Source organism: Mustela putorius, unplaced genomic scaffold, assembly GCF_011764305.1.
Source record: "Mustela putorius furo isolate JIRA1106 unplaced genomic scaffold, ASM1176430v1.1 tig00000698_pilon_pilon_pilon, whole genome shotgun sequence".
NCBI classification, from domain to species: domain Eukaryota; kingdom Metazoa; phylum Chordata; class Mammalia; order Carnivora; family Mustelidae; genus Mustela; species Mustela putorius.
The window spans coordinates 3,107,307-3,127,209 of record NW_025421449.1 but is presented as its reverse complement, the minus strand read 5'-3'; the positions used below and the strand labels follow the sequence as shown (position 1 = coordinate 3,127,209).

Here is a 19,903-nt window from a genome sequence, read left to right as displayed (position 1 = left end):
ATTTAACCCTGAGCCTGAGGTCCTCTGCCTGCCTCCCCCACCCCTCACCCCCCCTAAGACCTTTGCCTGACACCTCTGGCTTCAGTGGTCATCCTCCTCCAAATGTCCCGAGCCCGTGGTGTTCCCGCCCTAGAGTCCTTGAGGACAGCGATTCACTGTGCCTGTGGCAGCCCTTGCCCAGCACACTCCAGGCCCCGGCACTGCAGGCTCCACTTCCCATGTACCCTAACATAATATGTTCTTTCCCCAAACCCCCAAGAGAGGGTGAGGTCCCCCTTTGCAGGTGCCACTCCCATCATATGCTCCTTGGGGCCTAGTTTACAAAGGGCTTCTTATCCTCCTGCCAGCTTCAGGGCTGCTGGGATCATCCTCACTTTAGATCCAAGGAAGAGAAACACAGAGAAGTTGAGCAACTTGCTTGTGTCACACAGCAGAGCTGGGATGAAGCCTCTCTGTTCCTTTCACTGTGTGTCCCACCTGCTCCTTGCTAGTGCCCACCCCCTGCCCCAGCTCCAGATGCCACTGGCTGGCAGGAAAGGCAGAGCTGGACCTGGGGAACATGCCCAAGAGGGGCTGGGGCTGAAGTGGTTGTGAAGGGTCTGGGTAGGAACCTGCTGCGGGGGAGGCAGGGAGGTGCAGTGCCTTACAGAGATGGAGCTGGCACTGGCCCAGGACAGCCCCAGGCCACAGGCCACTCACCTTCTGTAGTCAGAGCCGGCAGGAGGCCAAGGGAGAGAAAAGGCAAGGGTAGGAACGGTTAGCAGTCTGCAGCTCTCCCAGCCACCTCCCAGCGGGGGTGTGCTGCCCCCCAACCAGTCTGGAGTCTCATCCCTAGCCCGGGCTGCCCACGAAGGTGTGGCATTATGGCCATAGCACTGTCCCTGGGTGGCCCAAATCTTCACCCACAGCCTGCCCCGGGTATGGGGTAGCCTGTGAAGATGTATGTTTTGGGGTGCCTTGGGGCGGTGACGGGCTCTACCTGTGGGGCTCTCACCCGGGGTCCCACTCACCACAGTGGAGTCCACCTTGGGGCCACCGTCGTCTGCCACCACCGTCAAGGTGTAGAAGTCACCCTTTTCCCGGTCCACCAGGCCCTTGACGGTGACCACACCCTGCGGGGAGGGGACCAGAGAGGAGAGTGACATCATTATACTCTGGGGGCAGAGGCCGCCCTGCCCCCAAGCAGTCCCGTGCTCCAGTCAAAGCAGACTCCCCTTGTGAATCCCCAACATCCGACCCACTTTCCCACCTTCCACATCACTCCCTCTGCCCGGCGGAACATCTCCCCAGAGCTCTGTCGGCTTAAATCCTACTTCTTTCTCAAATCTCACTCAGACGCCACCTCGTCTGTGTAGGCTGCCTGCTTCCCCAGCCAGGTAAGATCTCTCTCCTTTGGGCCTCAGGGCTCCATTCCTGTATCGTAGCTCTTTTCACATCCTCCCCTGGGGTGCTCAGATGGATGCACATCCCTGATTATTCCCACTTCTCCTCCCGGTTTACCAACTCTTTGAGGGCTGGGAAGGGTCTCATTCATCTTTGTGATCCCAGTATTCCTTGGGATAAGACCTATACCCCACAGTGATTCATACTTTGCCTATTTTCAAAGAAGGGAGTCTGATAAAAGACACAGCCAACCAGAGATGGAAGAGTAAGACCCAGATAGCAGATAAGAGCCTAGCTGCTGGTTAGCTAAGACTAACGAGTATGATGAAACAAGTTATATCTGAGCTTCCTAACAGCCAAGGTAAAAAGAGAAATGTGATGAATTGCACAGCTCTCATTGTCTCATAACAAGGTTACCAGTTTGCCTAGGTATAAACCTTGTCTTACCCCTGAGTATCGGGAGGGATGCTGCACAGGGGTATTTATCTCAAAGACACTCTTTGACAAAGAGGACAGTGCTGTGCATACAGAAGGAGCTTGAAAAATGTTGGTTTGGGGGCGCCTGGGTGGCTCAGTGGGTTAAGTCTCTGCCTTCAGCTCAGGTCATGATCTCAGGGTCCTGGGATCCAGGCCCGCAATGGGCTCTCTGCTCAGCAGGGAGCCTGCTTCCCCCCCTCTCCCGCCTGCCTCTCTGCCTACTTGTGATCTCTCTCTCTGTCAAATAAATGAATAAAATATTAAAAAAAAAAAAAAAAAGAAGAAGAAATGTTGGTTAGCTTCAAAAGGACTGGGCTTCCTAGACCTAGGGAGAGCCCTTGCTGCGCCTGCTCTCAGCCCCCCTCACCGTGATGGCATCTATCTGGAAGAGGGCTTTGGCCTGGGCGCTGGTATAGGCGTCGAAGCGGTAGGTGATCTGGTTGAGGTTGTCGATGGAGTAGGCCTGGACCCGCACGATCTCAGTGCCGAGGGCCAGGTTCTCCAAGATGGCCGCCTCATAGGAGGCGTTGGAGAACTGCACAGCCTCGTCCAGCTCATTGAGGAGTGTGATGTAGACACTGCAGAAGCCCTGGTTGAAGGGGGGGGCCTGGTCGGTGGCAGAGACGTTCATCAGGTAGCTGGTTTTGGTCTCATAGTCCAGGTAATCCACGGTGATGATGAGCCCTGTGCTCTCATCAATCTCAAACTTGCCCTCGGCCCCAGACAGGATGCGGTAATTCACCAGGCCGCCGTCCCCTGCAGGAGGACACAAGAGTGTGCAGTCCCAGATGGGGGTGGGATGGCCGTGCGGCTTTCCAGGCTGCTCACGGCACAGCTGCTATTGGCCCCGGGGACCAGGTGAGTGGCCCTGGCTGGCCTGCCCAGTGTGTACTGTCTCCCCACTTGTGGGGGTTGGGTTGCCCCGAGAGAAGTGACAGAGGATGGGGCCAGGGTCTACGCAGACAGCAAGGCCTAACACACGCAACCCCTCTGGGGCTTGGCCTTGGCATGAGAGATGTGCTGGAGGGATTCTGTTCTGCTTCTGGAGCCTCAAATTCAAGCTCAAGTACTGACCCCTACCCCCGCCTTAGGTATTTGGACTAGTAGCAGTGGGGAAATCAGGGAGCTCTTGTAAGGGGAGCTCTCATCTAGAAAGTACTGGACAAGGGCAGCATCCTCTGAAGTGGCCATGACTCCATTTGGTCCCTCCAGCTGAAGGGTGCTAGCACCAGGGACACCTTCCCCCGTCCTCCCCACTTCTCCACCTCAAATCCCTCGGCCTTGGTATATTCTCCAACCAGGAGCTCAAGTTGGGATTCTTTAGCTGAGGTCCACAGACTTCCAGGGGAGTGGCCATAAAACCGCTCAGGAAATCCCAGACGTCCTTGAAATCATTTGCTGAACTCAGAATGGATGTGCATTCTTCTAGGGATGGACACACAGCTCTCATGAATTTCTCAAAAGGATTCCTGACCCAGAAAAAGCCACGAACCATTGGTCAACAGTGACATATGTGGCCCGAATTGTATAAATATGATCCATAAGGGACGGCAGATCTGAGAGTTTTCAGGCCACTCCCCCCACATCACCCCATCCTGTGCCCCAGCGGGGCTGGGGATACTCAGAGGGGCAGACATGAGGGAAGGGCCGGAGCTGGGACCTAGGGAGCAGCTCGGGGAGCCTCTCCAGGGGGGCAGTGGACCCCCAGGAAAGAGCTCCACTCTGGCTGCATTTCTGGCCTGGAGCAGAGGCCCAAATAGCCGGGCCCATGAAGATGGCTGCCGGGACCTGGTCACATTCTCCTTTGCTTTGCACTGCCAGCTGTGGCTGTCTGTCAGGCTTGGGGTCCTTGGTGAGGTACCGGCTGCCCTTAGAGCACCCCAGAACACTGCCCCTTGTGAAGCCTGCATATGCCAGGCCCTGAGCAAGGCCCACAGGACATGGAGCTGCTGCTGGCTGGTGAGGCTGTGTGTGACAAGTCCTTTGCCTGCCCCAGCCCTGCCCAGCCTCCAGCCAAAGGCTAGCCAGGAGCTACCGGCTCCTCCAGCGAGAAACCTAGACTTTCCAATCTCAGAGCCTCCCCTCCCTCCTTCCAGAGACTGGGATAGCTCCCTGACTCCAGTCCTTCTAGGCCTGGACTTCTGGGGCAGATGCCCCCAGCACTGTCCCTAGAGCCCCTCCCCAGCTTGGGACCTGCTGAATGGGGGAGCCTGCGGCACCCTGAGGATGACAGGCCCTGCAAGAGTGGGAGGGACAAGCTGCAGAGGGTGACTCTGGGGAAAGCCGGACTCACCGGTGTCTCGATCTGTGGCTCGGACGACGATGACTGACGTGCCGACCCCTGCGGTCTCTCGAAGCCCCAGGCGGCTATATTGCTGCTGTGTGAACACGGGGGCCTCATCGTTGACGTCCTCCACATACACGATCACCTGTCAGAGTCAGACCAGGGGCGGAAGGTCAAGGTGGGGTGGAGACTGGAGAAGCCCAGGGCTGGCCCTTCTAGGCCTGCATGTGCGATCACTGTTCTGCTGGGCCAGTGGGGAGCTCCCGATGGTCAGCCACCAAACACCCCCACCTGGCACAGCACCAGGCATGGAGCGGGGGCTCAAACATCACTTGATCTTCCTCCTGGCATTGCTCCTAACCCTATGGGAACCTGTGACTGATTAGTGACTCTTCTGGACCATCGAGTTGCTCAGCTAGGCAACAGTAATAGATCAACCTTGTAAATCATGCTCTGGGCCACGTCCAGGGTTGGCAGAAAGACGAAATGAGCCAGTCTTAGCAAAAGTGCTTAAAAAGGCTGAAGGGACCCCATTTGAATATCAAAGTCTATCTGGGAACATAGACACAAAAATGTTCATTATGACTGGAGCAGAGAACGTCCGTACTCAGACCCCTCTAGATTATCGGGCACTTTCTCTGGGGCTTCTCTCTGCCAGCAGCCAGAGACCACCATGGCTCTTGGTGGCGGGGGGCAGGGGTAGGGAGTGGGGGGGTGGTGAGGGAGACACACTCACCCCACCCCACCCCACCCAGGCTGTTGGAACACACACACCCAGAGAGCTGGGAGTGCCTGGGAATTATGTCCCCTGGGGCAGCCCTTACCCGAGACTGATGGGTGTGGACTCCATACTCCGCTTCCTCAGCCCTGACTGGCTAGTGGCAGTGATTCTCTCCAGGGCTCCCCACGGGGCTGAGTCAAAGTTCCCTGGTTGCCTTTCCTTCCCTGGTCTTGCACCCCTTCCAGCTTTTCCTGGGGACACTTCCTGCTTATTATCTTCCTATCAACTCTTGTCCCAGGATTTGTTTTCAGGAGCCTGGCCAAGAGAGCAGCTCTATCTGAATGGTGGGATTAGGCATCATTTCCATCACCACTTATTTGTGCTTTCTAATTGTTCTTTAAAAAACAGGTCTCGCATAACAGAAGAAAAATGTCATGGAGAGAGATCTGGGTCACAGCAATTTTTTTTTTTTTTTTTGGTTACAGCGCCTGCCCCTGCCCCTCACATACACTCAGGAGCACAGGGAGGGTCTTGCCCAGAGACCAGGGTGGTAGGGGAGGGGAGGGTGTCGTACATTGTTGATGCTTAAGGAGCCACAAGGAGGCTCAGGGCCCCTGGCTCTCCCAGATTGGGGGATGGAGGCTCAGGGATGGGGAGGGACTTATCCAAGGCCTCATGGTAACTGAAGGGGCAGGAAAGAGAAGGGGGCCCTCCTGGTTCTCAGTCCACCAACCCCTATTCCTTTTGGCGCTATGCTAGGGATGAGCTGGCCTCGAAACAGGAGACCACCTCCTTCCAGCCTGAGAGAATCAGGGTCAGCAGGAGCTTGCCAGCAGTGTGGAAGCGGCAAATAGAGCACGGGCAAAAGTGTGCAACACAGATTTCACACAAGCTCACCGGCGTCATGGCAGGGGCCACAGCACAATCGACAACACGAATATTGGATTTCTGATTAATCACCACCTTTGGGATCAGCCCTGGCTCCTCTCCTGGGCTTAGCTGGGAATTTGCTGGAGAAGTGAGGGGCCTTCTGTAGCGGAACGGGAGGCCTGGCCAGTGGAGAACATTAGCAGTGGTGGTGGTGGGGGTGTTACAGAGTTAGGGGGAGGGGAGCCATATAGGAGTAAAGTTTTCTCTATCTTCCTGGCTCTTGGGGTTTCTTGCAGCCCTGTTGCATCATCACATTTTCATGTCCAGACATCTAGAACCCACTATGCAAATTAAAGTGCCCACCCCAGAGCACAGCTGTTCATAAGCCGGAACTTTCTAAGTTTGGCTTCACCAAGAACTTGGCTGGGAAGATCCTGGGTGGGGTGGGTGTGGGGGGAATTTGCATGGATGAATTTCGGGAACTCACTTGCTGTAAACAGAAACTAACCATCCATCTTTCAAGACCCTGAGCCTTCCCCTTCCTGAGTCTGCTTGTCCAACTGGCCTTTACCCCAGGGATCGCAGGGGCACAAGCAGGGCCGATGGGCCAGGACAATAAGGGGCGTGTGTGGCACGGAGCCTGGGTGTGGCCCATGCTCCATAGGGCTGGCTCCACGCCACTGTCCTTTTGTCGGTTTCAGCCTTGTTTTTAGCAGCAGAGACAGGAGGCATAATGGTGTGTGGTTTGCAAACCTGAGACACACAGATGTACAGGAAACACACAGGTCTGCCAAGTTCTTAAAAGCGGGAGGGCTCAGCTACTGAGCTCCTGGGCCACCCTGGAGAAGCAGCCCCACTGTCTGTGTCGTGCTGTGCCCTCCGGCAGAGTCAGGGCAGGAGATGTGAGTGCGTGTAAATGCATGCTTGCACGGTGCAGGTGAGGCCCCCGTCTCTAGGAGGGCCTTTCACTCCCTGCTCCTGGGTGCTCGTCTGCACTGTCCCTGGTCTCGAAAGCAGGAACTGGAGACTGTGGTTGGTCCCCAGAAGCCATCTCTGCAGGGCAAATGAATCTGGGGCAAAGCTGGAGTCCCCATTCTGTCTTCAGGGAAGTCCCCAGGTTTCGTGGGGGCTCAGAGGGGCAGGGGCTCTGTCCGACAAAGGCTATCCTACCTCTGCCCTGGGTGCTTGCTCATATATTCCTACCTTAAAATGATTCGGGTGTTATGCATCAGACTCCGGACCCTGCAGGGCCTGTATGTGAGGCCACAGAGTGTAGGGACTGAGAGAGCAGCCCCGCGTGGACTGCTGGGGTGTGAAGCCACCTCTTCCCTTACTGCTATGCAATCCTAAACACGGTGGCCAATCCCTCTCTGCCTCAGTCTTCTCCTCTATACAATGGGTATGATAACAGTGCCTACCTCGTGGGGCTGTTATGAGGGTTAAATGAGTTCAAGGGCATAAAGCATACAGTTAGGTACCACTTGAGGATTTACTATTCCTCAGGGTTCATGGGGAAAGGAACAAAGGAGGGTAGGCAAGCAGGTGTGCTTCTGGGTGTCCCATCCCCCCACTGACTGGTCCAGCCTGGCTTTGAGCTGTTTTATGCTATATCCTGGCCCACTGTATACCATTTTGTTTCAAAAGGTCTGTGGTTAGGGGCGCCTGGTTGGCTCAGTGGGTGGAGCATGGGGCTCTTGGTCTCGGGGTTGTGAGTTCAAGCCCCACGATGGAGGGAGAGATTACTTAAAAATAAAATGTATTTTTTTAAAGATTTTATTTATTTGACAGACAGAAATTACAAGTCGGCAGAGAAGCAGGCAGAGAGAGAGGAAGGGAAGCAGGCTCCCTGTTGATCAGAGAGCCCGATGCAGGGCTCAATCCCAGGACCCTGGAATCATGACCTGAGCTGAAGGCAGAGGCTTTAACCCACTGAGCCACCCAGGCGCCCCTTAACAATAAAATATTTTAAAAAAAAGTTTGCAGTCACAATGTCAAGGCTGACAGGAGTAGCTCTGGAGAGAGGTACCCACCTGCTCCTGAGAGAGTGTAGAGCCAGGGGGCCACAGGGAGGGCTGTGATTAGGAAGCTTCAAGTCCAGGTAGCCAACCCAAGCTACGGTGATGTCATTTCCCCTTTGGCCTGAAGCGGGGGGCCCCACAAAGAGCGCCCTCTGACGTGGGTGCCCTTATCAGCGTGTGCGTGAGCAATTCACAGCCCTCCAGGGGAATGGGACTGTGTGGGGTTGCTCTGGTGCACCTTCAGGTAACTGAGTGTGACCACCCCCTCACCAGCGCCTGGCATCATCCGGAGCAGCCCCAAGGTGGAAACTTGACCCCAGGGAACGGATCCCCTCAGCCATTCCCACCCAGGGAAGAGTTTACTCAGAGGGCTAGCTGTAAGGACCCAGACTGCTTTTTCCATCTCCCCCTGGGGCAAAGCTGAGGGTGCCAACCCAGCAGGAGATGGGCCAAGGCTGAGTCACCCACTCCCTAGCACCCCCCCCCATGATGGTGACCCCCCACGGGCTGCTGTTCATTGTTTCCAACCTGGGGAAAGAGTGTGGTGGAGATGGGGCTGATAAGCAGCTCAGTGTGCTCCACTCAGTCCTGGGGAAAAGTCCCTGCTTACTCCCCACCCCGGCTTTTCCCATCTTCCTCCTACTCTTCACCTCTGGGCTCTGACTCATTTTTCACCTGGTTCCGGGGCAGGGGCTGGGAGCTGCTGAGTGTGCAGTCGGGGGAGGGTGGGGTGACCTTGAGGGGTCATCGCATTTCCCTCAGCCATGTCTCTGCCACTGGGCACAAGAGTGCCTCAACCAGCCCAGCCAGGAGGAAGATCTGTGTGTCTGTTTCCGCCCCTTCAGGAAGACGAGGGTTTAATTTGATCTCAGACACACGGGGCAGGGGCTCGCGGTGAGTGAGGTGGGCAGGAAAGGACACATTTGACAGGGCAGCTGGGGGTGGTAACTGGAATATTTGGGGGACACTTTCAATGGAGAATGCACTGAACCTGGAGTTGGAGGACGGGGCTCAGGTCCAGGTTCTATCACCCTCAGCTCCGCTCCTCAGCTCCCTCAAGTGTAAGATCTAGTTGGCAATGTCTCTAATCTCAAGGTCATATTTGCGAGATTTCCTTCTGAGATGTGCAGGCAGGGGGGTTAGTAATGTGAGGATACCTCCTTCGTCCCCGAGGAGAGACAGCAGTATCACTGACCCCCTTCCACACCTGGAGAAGCTGAGTCTCGGAGCAAAACGACACTTCCGGGATCCCAGGCCGGGCTTCGGCATCCCCTCCCGCAACTGTAGCCTCGGGTCATTCAGCACCTAAATCCATGGTGGCCTGCCCCCACCGGGCCCTGGCTGGTGGCCCTCTCTGGGCCGGTTGTGGTCTTGGTCCACCGCACCCCGCCCCCCCGGCATCTTACCCTGACGGAGCTCCGCATGGGGCCCAGGTCGTGGTTGTAAGCCTCCACTATCAGCACGTGGGATGAGTTGCGCTCTCGGTCCAGGGGCCGGGGCCCTCGCATCAGGAGCCCATTGCTGATGTGGATCCGGAAGTTGTTGCCATGGTTACCTGAGTGGAGGGACAGAGGAGATGCATACGCTCCAAGACATGGGATGCTCGTGGCATAGTGTGTGTGTGTGTGTGTGTGGGGGGGGAACGGGGCAGTGGGAGACCCTGACCCTCAGAAGGCTGATCCTGCCCAGAGGTCTTGGGAGCCTGGCTGAGGCCCACGATGGCAAGAAGTCGTCTGCCTCACACTACCATGACCTGGAAGGATTTGAGGGAGAGGGCAAGAGCCTGCCTTGTACCCTCCTTATGGGAAGGCTGGGGGTCCCTTGATACTCCCATACTCAGACGTGTCAGTGGATTCAATATTTCAGAAGGATCTGGGGCACTACAAAAAGAGGAACTAAAACCAAATTCTTTGGGTGGTTGAACTGATGCTTTTGTGTACATCTTTGGGCTAGTCCAATACCCACTGTGTCATCTTGGGGTATCGGCACTCTGATTTTCTTTTAGGGATCCACCCCCTCTACTCTCAGTCCAGATGCTTTGTGTGAGGGTGCTCTGACCCTGATTTCCAGAGTGGGCAAGTCAGCAGATTTTAGTCTCTGGCCAATAGTAATTAGTTCAGGGATGGTCCCATGCTATATGTTGGGCCAATGACCATCTCCGGGGGGCTCGCTGCTGGGGGCTGCCCTATCCCAAGGCCCCCCTCAGTCAGGGTGATATCCCTTGGCTTCGCTTCCCAGACTCCTGGCAGCCCAGAGAAGCTCTGCCATCCTAAGGGGTGCCCACTCACCTTGAAGGATACGGTACCACACACGCCCAAACTCGCCCTCATCCGCGTCTGTGGCTTTCAGCTGAGGGAGAAAGAGACACGTGGTCACTCCTAGAATTCCACCCCACAAGAAGAGAAGATCGTGTATGAAGCCCCTCTCCTGCCCTCCACACCACCCCCAGCCCATCCGGGCCAACCCGTGGTTTCCCACAGAAGCTGGGGTTATGAGAGAGAAGGATACGTCTGTCTGCCTCTTTGCCCCATGAAGACACCTGTTGACGGCTCTCTGCTGCCTTGTATGGCAGGGGACCTGCCAGCTCTGCTCTTTGATCCTCCACGAGGGTCTTGGGGAGAATGGGGGGAGAAGGTAGATAATGGATGGCACGGTAGCTCTCCAGATCTAGACTTCACGGGGTCAGCCCATAGGAACCTGCTTCCCTCCTTCAGCCTTTTGAGATCCCAGGAGCCTTGTCCCAGTGGGGTGGGGGTGGGGGCAGGAGGCTGGATTGAGGGGCTGCTTCTTGCCTACACTTTCTAGATCTGAAACCACTCCCGCCATACTGAGTCCCAGCTGGGCACTGTGTCCTGTGACAGCCACTCTGTAGAAGCCCCAAAATCCCACCTCCTACCAGGTGGCTCCATCCTCAAGCACCTACACATTTGCTCCGGTCTAGTGTCAGACCCCACCCCGCTCCCCTCGGTTGGCGGTGCCTCAGGCTCCTGCGTGGTCTCTGGTGGAACCCGGGGGCGTGCCATTCTCACTGAGAGATACTGTGTGGTGTTTATCCTTTTCCACACGGAGTCCAGCCTCGAGGCAGCGGGCAGAGTCACGGCTGGCCCCGCGGCGAGTCCTGTCCAACCAAGAACTGAACACCTACTCTACCCTGAAGTGAGAAGAGACATTGCTCCCCTGGAAGGCGAGGCAGGAAGAGGCTTCACTCCATGTGGCTGGGAGGACCCAGGGCCTTGGGACGTAGTCTTGGCTGGTGGTGAATTACTTTGTGATACCCTGGATCTCTCCCTTCGTCCAGGTCTGCCCTCCTCTCTCCACCTCTCCCCGCAACCCTGTGGTGCGCACTGGGGCCGCCATGTTCTTATGGACCATGGCCAGCGGTGACTGGTCTGGGAGAAGGAACCTGATCCAGAGTGGATCCATCTTTCGCTGGGACTTTGGACCTTGGGCCCAGGAAAAAAGCAAGTCCGTCTTCCTACTGGTAAGAACTGAGAGGACGTGAGCTCGCCTTCTACCACTCCCTCCTCACCAGCTCTGCCCAAGCCACAGCGATTGATCTCCTTTTGTATCTTGAATGTCAAGTGTGTGCTGTTTCCTCCCCCGGCCAGCCCTCCCTCCAGATACTTGTGGGCTCGCTCCCTCACATTCTCCGGGTTTCTGCTCAAGTATCATCTCCTCATCCGGCCTTCTCTGAGCAACGTTATGTGGAACTGCATTCCCCACTCAATACTGAGGCTGTCCCCACCCCCGTCAGCTGCTGACCTACCGCATCCAAGCTTACTTTCTACATTCCCAGAGAGGGGGGCCCTTGTCCACGGTTACCTCCCCAGAGGGGATGCTCTGGCTTCTGGGAAGAAAGGTGGCTGGGGGAGGGGACGCGTGTGGGGAGGTGCGGGGGGGGGGGGGGGAAGGGGTGAACGTTGTGGGGAGGTCTGGAGAGCCACCACCTGGAGGGGCTCCAAGGGCCCACCAGAACTATAAGGAGCAAGCCATGCTGTCCCTCAATCCTGTACCTTCTGCCCCAAGAGCTCTTGGACCTTTGAAAATGTCTCTGACCCCTCGCTTCTGTAGCCAGACACCTTCAAAGGGCAGGTAGTTTTCTGGGAAGCTAAGGGGTAAGCCTGGACGGTGAGGGGCCCAGGGACCCAGGAGGGGAGGAGGAGCACCGGAGCCGGGGCCTATCCCTCTGCTGCTGGGCTGTAGCCCCTCTCCCCTCTCCCTGGTAACCCAGAGGCTGGAGGCCGGCAGGCACTGAATAGCAAGCTGCTGGCTGCCGACCATACCATTCAGACACCCAGTGGGGGAAGGTGAGAGCGGCTGTGAGGCTGTGAGCTCCTCCCCGTAGCTCCCCAGTGCATCTACCCCGGGCCCCTGCGAGGGCTCCAAGGAGACCGGCTGGAGTGAGGCCCTGGGAGGGCTTGGGAGTGACGGGCTCCTCTGCAGGGCTCCCCTCTCCCTCTGCCTGGCCCAGTTGCCATCCCTACCCTCTTGGCTGTCCCCTCCCCCAAGGCAGGGCCCAAACTCTTCCAGACAAAGCCAGGGCTAGCTGGAGAGAGTGAAGACGGCCCACTCTGCCCAGCCTGGCTGACTGAGGGGCACAGGGCACCGCAGAGTCCAGGGCAGGCGAGGGTCACGGTTGGCACCTGCTGCTCCTTGGCCCTCCCGTGGACAGTTAAGACGACCTTTCGACCCAGCTCGGGACTGCTGAGCGCTGGCTCTAAGGTCAGTGCTCGGGGACTGCAGGAAAAGGCTTGGTGAAGAAAGTGGGGCCAGGCGCTTGTTGGAGTACTCTAGGGAGGATGTGAGGGTACGCTCAGGCCTGGGGAATCCCTCTGCTTTTGTAGAAAGTGGAAACAGGGCCCAGGGCAGGATAGTGACTAGCCCAAAGCCACATAGCAAGATGTGTTCTGAGGTTAGCCCCTGTGCTGCAGCCAGCACTGCTCTACAGAGTTCTGAGGGAAGAAAGAAGGTTCTAGAATGAACTTGCAAGTGATATGTCCAGAGCAGGGCCTGCCAGTGTGCCTTTGGCTTGTGAGCAAGGGTAAGCTTTAACTGCCCCTCAAGACTATTCCTAGCCTTGGTCTGGTAGAGGCCTCTTTTCTCTGCAAGCAGCTGGCCCTTGCTGGATCAGAGGGCCTGTAAAGGGGCTGGCAGCTGGTTTTGCCACGGGTTCCAAGGAGGGTGGCCTGAAATTTTCAAGCACTTGAGAATCTCTTGCTTCTAAGAAAACTACTAAAATGTTAATTACAGCCTCATTTATCTTTTTTGTTCAAGTGCTTCCGTGGGGACTGAAGTCTGGACCAGCTTTGCTAGCCCAACAGGATCTCCCGATCCATGTGGGGGCCTTACAGTCCTATCAGGACTAATGGGATTGAGACCTCCCCCACTTCTGATTGCCCTTTTCTCCCTCCTAGCCAAATATTGCTCTGGGCGGCAGGAAAGAGGGACAGTTTTCTCCCTGTGGGAGATGGTGTGGGCACATCCTATCGCTTCTCCACGCTCATAGGCAAGGGCGGGCCAAACCTCACATAGCTGCCCAGCCAGAGTGCTTTCCAGGCCCGATGCCTGAAAGGCAGAGGCCATGGGCAGCTAGACGGGCATCAAAATTTCCAGCTTGGAGTTGGGAGGGGTCATGTTCTGTCTGGAAAGCCTGGAAGGAGTGATGGCAGGGAATGGGTGGGCGGTGGGGGTGGGGGTGCCCTGACTGCCCTCCTGTGGCTGGGCGCAGGGCAAGGCTCTAGGCAGGAAGGAGGCTGAGCGCAGGGAGCTGGGAGTGAGGTCCTGCCGCTGCTGGTGAGTGCTTGGGGTAGGGATGGGGGCTCCAGAGGGTGGGGGCTGGGTATCCCCTCTATGTTCCCTACATGCACAGCACATTTCAGCCCACCGACAGAGCCTTGATGTGACTCTGCTGAGCCATGCTAGAAACTCAACTGTAAGTTTATTCTAGGCTGTGAGCTGGAGGAGGAGGAGAGTAACTTGCTATCCCTCGTCTTTTTTTATTAAGATCCTCTTGGGTACTTTTCTGTCTTGTGTTTGTAGAAATCAAAGATCACCCATGCTGGCCTGTGAGCTGAAGGTAGCCTGTGTGTTTTGTGTGGCCTGTTCTAGTGTTTCAAATATTTGAAAATTCATTTCAAATTTTGGTGGTGGGGGGGTTCAAGTTTGTTTACTTTATAGCATATCCCCCCTCCCCCACCAGTCTCTGGCTTTAACCAAATTTGAAACAGTTGTCAACATTTAAATGTCAGGAACATCTGCCTGAAAAAATCCTGGCAATTTCTGGCTTCTCTTGGGAAACAGGAAGGGCTGACCAACCAAACTGAGCCCGTGTTTCATCAGCCTGGCCGAGGCACCCCCACCTCCCTGAGGGCCCTCTCTGTGTAGACCTGCCACCTGCCCTCTGTGGCCACATGTTACCTACTGGCCAAGCCCTCTAGGTATTTTCATCTGCAACTCCAGATATATTTAACCAGAAGCTCAGCCTGATTTTCCACCTCCAAAGATCCTCTGGTGAGCTCCCTCTAGTGGGCTGGTCCTGAGTGAAAGCAGATAACTGGTGTCTGGTGAGGAGGGGTGTGTTTTGAGCCCCACCTCGTGAACCCTGTGGCTCTCTGTCAATTATTTCTCACCTGTTCTAAGAGCGGCTCGTGATCCCAGAGGACTGGGGAGCCACAGGGCCAGGAGTCAGGAAACCTGCTTCTGGCCTTTGCTCAGCCATGGCTCACAGTGTGGGTCTGGGCTTGGCCTTCTCTCGTTGGGGTCTCAGATTCCTTACTTGTCATGGGAGCAGGCTGGGCTGCATTGGGAAGCACCAACCGGAATGCCCATGGGAACGGGCAGATGGAATATGGATCTGCCATGGAGTATGGTGATCTGGGGGCCAGACACCTGTCTGAAGGGGACAACTGCTACTCGACCTTGCTCCTGGGTGCCAGGCACCAACTGGCCCTGTGTTGCCACTGTTGAAATTCCGGGATTTCCAGAGAAGCCAGATATCTTATGTGAAATCTCTTGGGGTTTGGTCTGTGACTTCTAAAATATTCACAATTAATTGAAATTTATAAAAACACTAGACTCAAGGACCCAATGAAACATACCTGTGGGCCCCCAGTTGGCAGCCCCGGTGTTAGATGATTGTCAGGGTCCTTGCCAGCTGTAGCACCCTATAACTGAGGACTCGTTCCGGGCCAGGGAGCAACCTACTGATGCAGCTGGACAGACATCCCCAGGTTTTTAGGCACAAGAATTGATTTTGCAATGCCAAGAGGCAGTACCCTTCTGTCTCCTCTGGGCAGGTGGGCAGGGGATATAGCAGAAAGAGGACCTGAGTTCGGGACCAGCTTCATCACTTCCTGCTATGTGACCTGAGACTTGTCAGCCTCTCTGGTCCTCCCTGTTCTAACCTGTAATATGGCCACGATGCCATCTGCAGCTAGGTTAGCAGCCCCCAGCCCCCATCAATGTTCCCTTCCCTTTCCAGCCCCTGGGCTCAGCTGACTTGCCTCTGAGCTCCTGTCCCCTTCCTGTTACAGGAGCCATGAGCACACAGGGTCCCAGCTCCCTGGCCTTCCTCACAGCTCCTGTCACTCCCGGCAGCAGCACAGAGGCAGCAGACCCCCTCCCCATGCTCATCGCCCTTGCCTGCATCTTCCTCCTGCTGGCCAGCTGTTTGCTGTTCATGACCCTCTGCAAACCGGCAGCGCTGGACCCAACGCAGCGCCGGGCTCGGGAGTGCATGCCCCACCACCCTGGGAGCCCCAGCGAGCCCCAGCTCCGGCTCTGGAAGCGCCTGGGCTCTCTGCGCCGCTCCCTGCACAGCTTCCGCAGGGGCAGGCCTGCTCCCCGACGCCCCCTGCCGGGCTGTGATGACAGCCGGGACTGTGACTGCACGGAATCCACCAAAATGTGACAGGGTGGCCCTGCCCTCCAGGACCCACACGGGACCCACCCTCGGACCCTCCTGTCTTGGACAGAGCCTGGAATCAGGGGCTGCAGAGGACGTGGGACACACATTCAGCCCCAGTGGTCCCCTGTGTCCCTGGGCCCATGGCCTTTCCCAGAGACTGCCCTAGGAGGAATACAGGCTTCTCTACAGACCCTTCAGCTACTGCCTGCTAAAAGACCACTAGGCTGACTGGGGGGCCAGACGGTACAGCCTGCGGCCCCTGGTACCCTCCCCTCTGGCTCCCAGACACCGACAGAAGTCCTGCTCACCCTCCAGGTGCCAAAGCCAAGTGTGGATTCCAGTGGGAGTTGCTAAATGGCCAAGGGTTCCCTCCAGGCAAGCAAAATACTCAGCCCACATGGCGGGCAAGGTACCGTTTTTCTCTCTGCACCAACTCAGTGCCCTAGGCAAGATGAAAGCCTGGGGTTTCTCTCCTTGGAATTCCTGCGCCCTACCAGTATTCACCTGAAATCCCGGGGAGCTGCCAGCACCCTTGTGGTGGGTGAGATCCCCAGTGCCCACTGGGAGGAGAGCAAGCAGGAGGCTCTCAACAATACCCAGCTGGTAACCATCTTGGCAGCCATCTTGGTGGCCCCACCCACCTTGCAGGTGCTGACATTACTATGGACCAGGAAGGGGCTGAGAATGGGTTAAGGAGCTCCTTGAGAGCCAGGACCTGTGCTATCAGAGTGGTGGGAAGCAATGTCAGGAGCTAGAAGTGATGCCAGCTGGACTCTGAGAACATGTCATAGTGCTCCTGCCTCACCCGGGGGCAGAGACATCTCCCTTTGGGGTAGGAGGGTCCAGACCTCTCCAGGACAGCACCTCAGGTCTGGAGCACACTAGGTCTGCTCTCTTTGAGTTTTTGGCAATTGCGTCATTGACTGGCTACCTGTCAAAGCAAAATCACTCTGGAGTGGACGTCTCAGCATTCCAAAACCCCAAATTCTCCCCACGGGGCCATGCCTGGACACTCTGACTCCCAGATTTGGAGAATGGACAGAGGGGTTCTGAGCTGCCTACCTCCTGCTCCAGAGAGTCAGCTGGCCAGGGCCACCTGGTGCCCCGCCATGGGCTGCCCCAGCTCCCCCGTGCTTTGTTCGACTCATGGTGCAGTCAGCTGGGTCTTCTCCAAGACTGAGCTCCAGTTTTGCCCCTTGCTCCCAGTGGTTCCAGCTCCAGAACCATCCCTGGTTTCCAACTGCTGGGTAGAGAAAGCCAGAGCTCCCTAGTCTGACATTCAGTGCCTTCTGGGAGCTGGCTCTGAACTATCTTTCCCACCTCACCTTGACCCAAGACTCCAGAAGTTCTGAACAACCTACCCTCCCCAGGCTGTGGCTTACGCTGCACAAGGCACCCTCTCTGTGAGGCCATCTTTGGTCTCCAGCCAAAAGCCACCTCCTGCCTGGAACCCTTCCCATCTCTCAGAGGGACAGCAGGGATCGCTTCTACTCAACAGTGTGGGCAACCCAGGTCTATGTCTCCTCCTTCCTAGGTTCTGGGAGTTTGCAGAGAGCGGGACCACCTCCACCCTCTCACATCACCAGCTCTAGGCACAGAAGTACGAACAACGTCTCTATTTCCTGAGTGAAGGGTGGGCCAGCTGGGTGTGTCCCCACCCCTCAAAGCTTAAGGAGTCTTGCAGGGGGAATCTTTATCCTTCACATGCCCCTAAACAGAAGCTCCGTCTCCAAGCATGCTGGTGAGGCCCACTGTACCTTCACAAAGAGTGAGGCCGCCTCTGCCAGAAACTTCCAGGGCCTTGAAGAAGTCACTAATGCCTGATTTCTCCCTTAGGCACGGGGAGATTGGGAGCTGCCCTGTCTCACTCCTGAGCTCTAGGACTTCAGGCTGTGTCGTGTTGTGTAAATAGAAACTAATTCTTCAGGGTTAGAAAGTGGGGCAGGCCTCGTTCCACGGGCGTTCGTTACCCTCTCCCCTTCAGCTTGTTACCCTCAACCTGGTTCCCTTCCCAGAGCCTCCCTGACACACCCCAGGATGAACTGGGCCTAGAGTCACCGGCCCAACACTAGGTGCTTTCTTCCTGGAGGCCGGGGGTGGGGTGGAGGGGTGGGGGGTGGGGCAAGGCTTCCCGGAGGGCCTGAAGGAAACTGAAAAGCTGGGGATGGACAGAGGGGCCCTCACAGCACTGGCCACATACCCCAGCATGTCTCCACTTTGGTCCCGGGAGACTGTTGGTGAATGGGGCAGGTGTGAGGCTAGAGGAGCAGCCGAGCCCCAGAGGAAGAGAACCTCCCGCCTCCTCCTTCTGGAACAGTCCTTCAGCCTCTGGCAAATCCCTGGAGCTTCCTGGATTCTCTGGGCCTCTGGAAGTCGGCACCCCGCTCCCAGCCCATTCCCTGCCAGGCCCCTGGCCCTGACGTAGCGAGCGGGACACACTTCCAGCCCCTCCCGATGCTGGGAGCTTGCCCCCACGGACAGGCCCAGATTTGCTGTATTTGGCTCAGCCTCCGCTTCCACAGCTGGTGAAGAGGGTGATTCAGGCCTGCCCCCCACCCCCTGGCCCCAGCAACGGAGGCCTCCAGGGCAAGCTGGGGGAGGGCACCCGAGCCCCACTTTCTGATCCTCCCCCTTTCTCCCTCAGAGCCTCAGAGCTGTTACTCTAGCTCCCTGGGCAAAGGAGCTCTTTCTTCTTGTGCTTGTTTACTTCCCCAGAGGGGAGCTTTGGCCAAGGGCCTCATGAAAGCCTCTCTGTTCTGGGCCTAGCTGGGCCCTGGCTGTTTCCCCTCACCTCCTTGCTGGGAAAATGTGACTGACAGCTCCATCCCCTTGCTTTTCTGAAAGGCCCTCTGGGTGGCATGGGGGAAGAGGAGGGGGTTTGGGGGAAAGGCGGGAGTCAAGGTCTTCCTTCTGTTTTGTGGGGAGCCAGGGTACTGTCGTAGGCCACAGAAACTAAAAGCCTGGTCTCCCCGAGAGGGAGGAGGGTGCCTGGCTACTTCCGGGGCAGCCGCTGGACCCTCCCATTTCCATCCCTTCACATGGCAGGGCCACAATGCCACCGAGCGTGTGCGCAGCCCTGCGTGCCCCCAGCCCACCAGCTGCCCCCAGGGGGCCATGGCCACCTGCCTGCACGATGCTGTGTCCTTCAGGGATGTCCTCTGGGATGCTGGCCTCATAGCTGCTCTGTAGAAAGATGGGCCGGTTGTCATTCACGTCCAGGATGGTGACGAACACGGTGGCCGTCCCCGTGCGCCGCTTACCTACGGGGCCATTGTCTGTGGGAGTAGAAGGTGGATGGGTTGTTAGCAGCTGCCTGGTGGGCAAACTCCCTGGGCATGTGTCCCGTGCATCCCACCTGCCCTGGCCTTTGTAAGGGGTGGCTCTTTCCTTTTAATAAATAGAGGATAAGACTAACGATGATTAACCTCTCCCATGTGCTATTCTAGCTCATTCCACCCTTGTAAGAAGCGTGGGAAGTAGACGCTGTTACCATCAGCCCCATTTTACAGAGAAGGGAACTGAGGCACAAAGGGGTTCCATGGCAGCTCCTAGAAAAGAGACCCACGTCAGGTCCCGGATCACTTGTGAGTGCAAACTCACCAGGAAAAACTGTCTTTGAAGATGCAAGAAGTTAAGAATTTGGAGCTGAGATATCCCGGACTGGCTGGGTGGGCCACAGACCCAGGGACAAGGGTCCTCAAGGGAAAGAAGGCAGAGGGAGCTTTGATTTGGAGACAAGGTCACATTAAATCAGAGGCATGGATTGGATTCTTGCAGCTGCAAGCCCAGGAGGACTTAGAGCCACCAGAAGCTGAAGGAGTTAAGAAAGGGTTTCCTCCTAGAGCCTTGAGAGGGGGATGCAGCCCTGCCGAAACTTGATTTTGAACTTCTGGCCTCCAGAGCCCTGAGGAAATAGATCTCTACTCTCCTAAGCTACCCAGTTTATGGTAATTTGTTAGAGCAGCCCAAGGAGACAGGCACAGGTATGGGGATCACAGGCCAACAGCTCTCAGGGGGCCAGGTGGGCAAGACCTGTGGGGGCACACACACGGAGGGCCCGCCTCGACGGGCAGCTCGGCTCTCTTCCAGTCCACTGTGGAGGACCGAGGCCGAGGGTGGACCCAGTGACACGAGATCTTCCAATTTCTCCAGAGAAACCGGACATCTGGGCTTCTGCATAAAATCTGATTTTTAAATGTTCCCGACCAGCTGTCATTCTGTATGGAACGAGAGGTGGGTTAAAC

At 56.7% G+C, this 19,903-nt stretch overlaps 2 protein-coding genes across 6 annotated transcripts in view; one reads left to right on the top strand and one right to left on the bottom strand.

Moving 5' to 3' along the window:
- CDH23 (cadherin related 23) overlaps positions 1–19,903 on the bottom strand; it is a 350,388-nt gene that overhangs the window by 78,879 nt on the left and 251,606 nt on the right. For all 5 annotated transcript variants that reach the window (XM_045083456.1, XM_045083463.1, XM_045083457.1 and 2 more), the window contains 7 exons: positions 18,786–18,934; positions 10,042–10,102; positions 9,160–9,308; positions 4,154–4,289; positions 2,228–2,616; positions 1,011–1,112; positions 700–702 (listed from right to left, as the gene is read on the bottom strand). In XM_045083456.1, the coding sequence (XP_044939391.1) occupies positions 700–702; positions 1,011–1,112; positions 2,228–2,616; positions 4,154–4,289; positions 9,160–9,308; positions 10,042–10,102; positions 18,786–18,934 (989 nt within the window). The remainder of the gene's footprint in view (positions 1–699; positions 703–1,010; positions 1,113–2,227; positions 2,617–4,153; positions 4,290–9,159; positions 9,309–10,041; positions 10,103–18,785; positions 18,935–19,903) is intronic.
- On the top strand, positions 12,112–18,792 carry CUNH10orf105 (chromosome unknown C10orf105 homolog). Its single transcript, XM_013044235.2, has 2 exons — positions 12,112–12,475; positions 15,286–18,792. The coding sequence occupies exon 2, from the start codon at positions 15,291–15,293 to the stop codon at positions 15,660–15,662; it is 372 nt and encodes a 123-aa protein (XP_012899689.1). The 5' UTR covers positions 12,112–12,475; positions 15,286–15,290; the 3' UTR covers positions 15,663–18,792.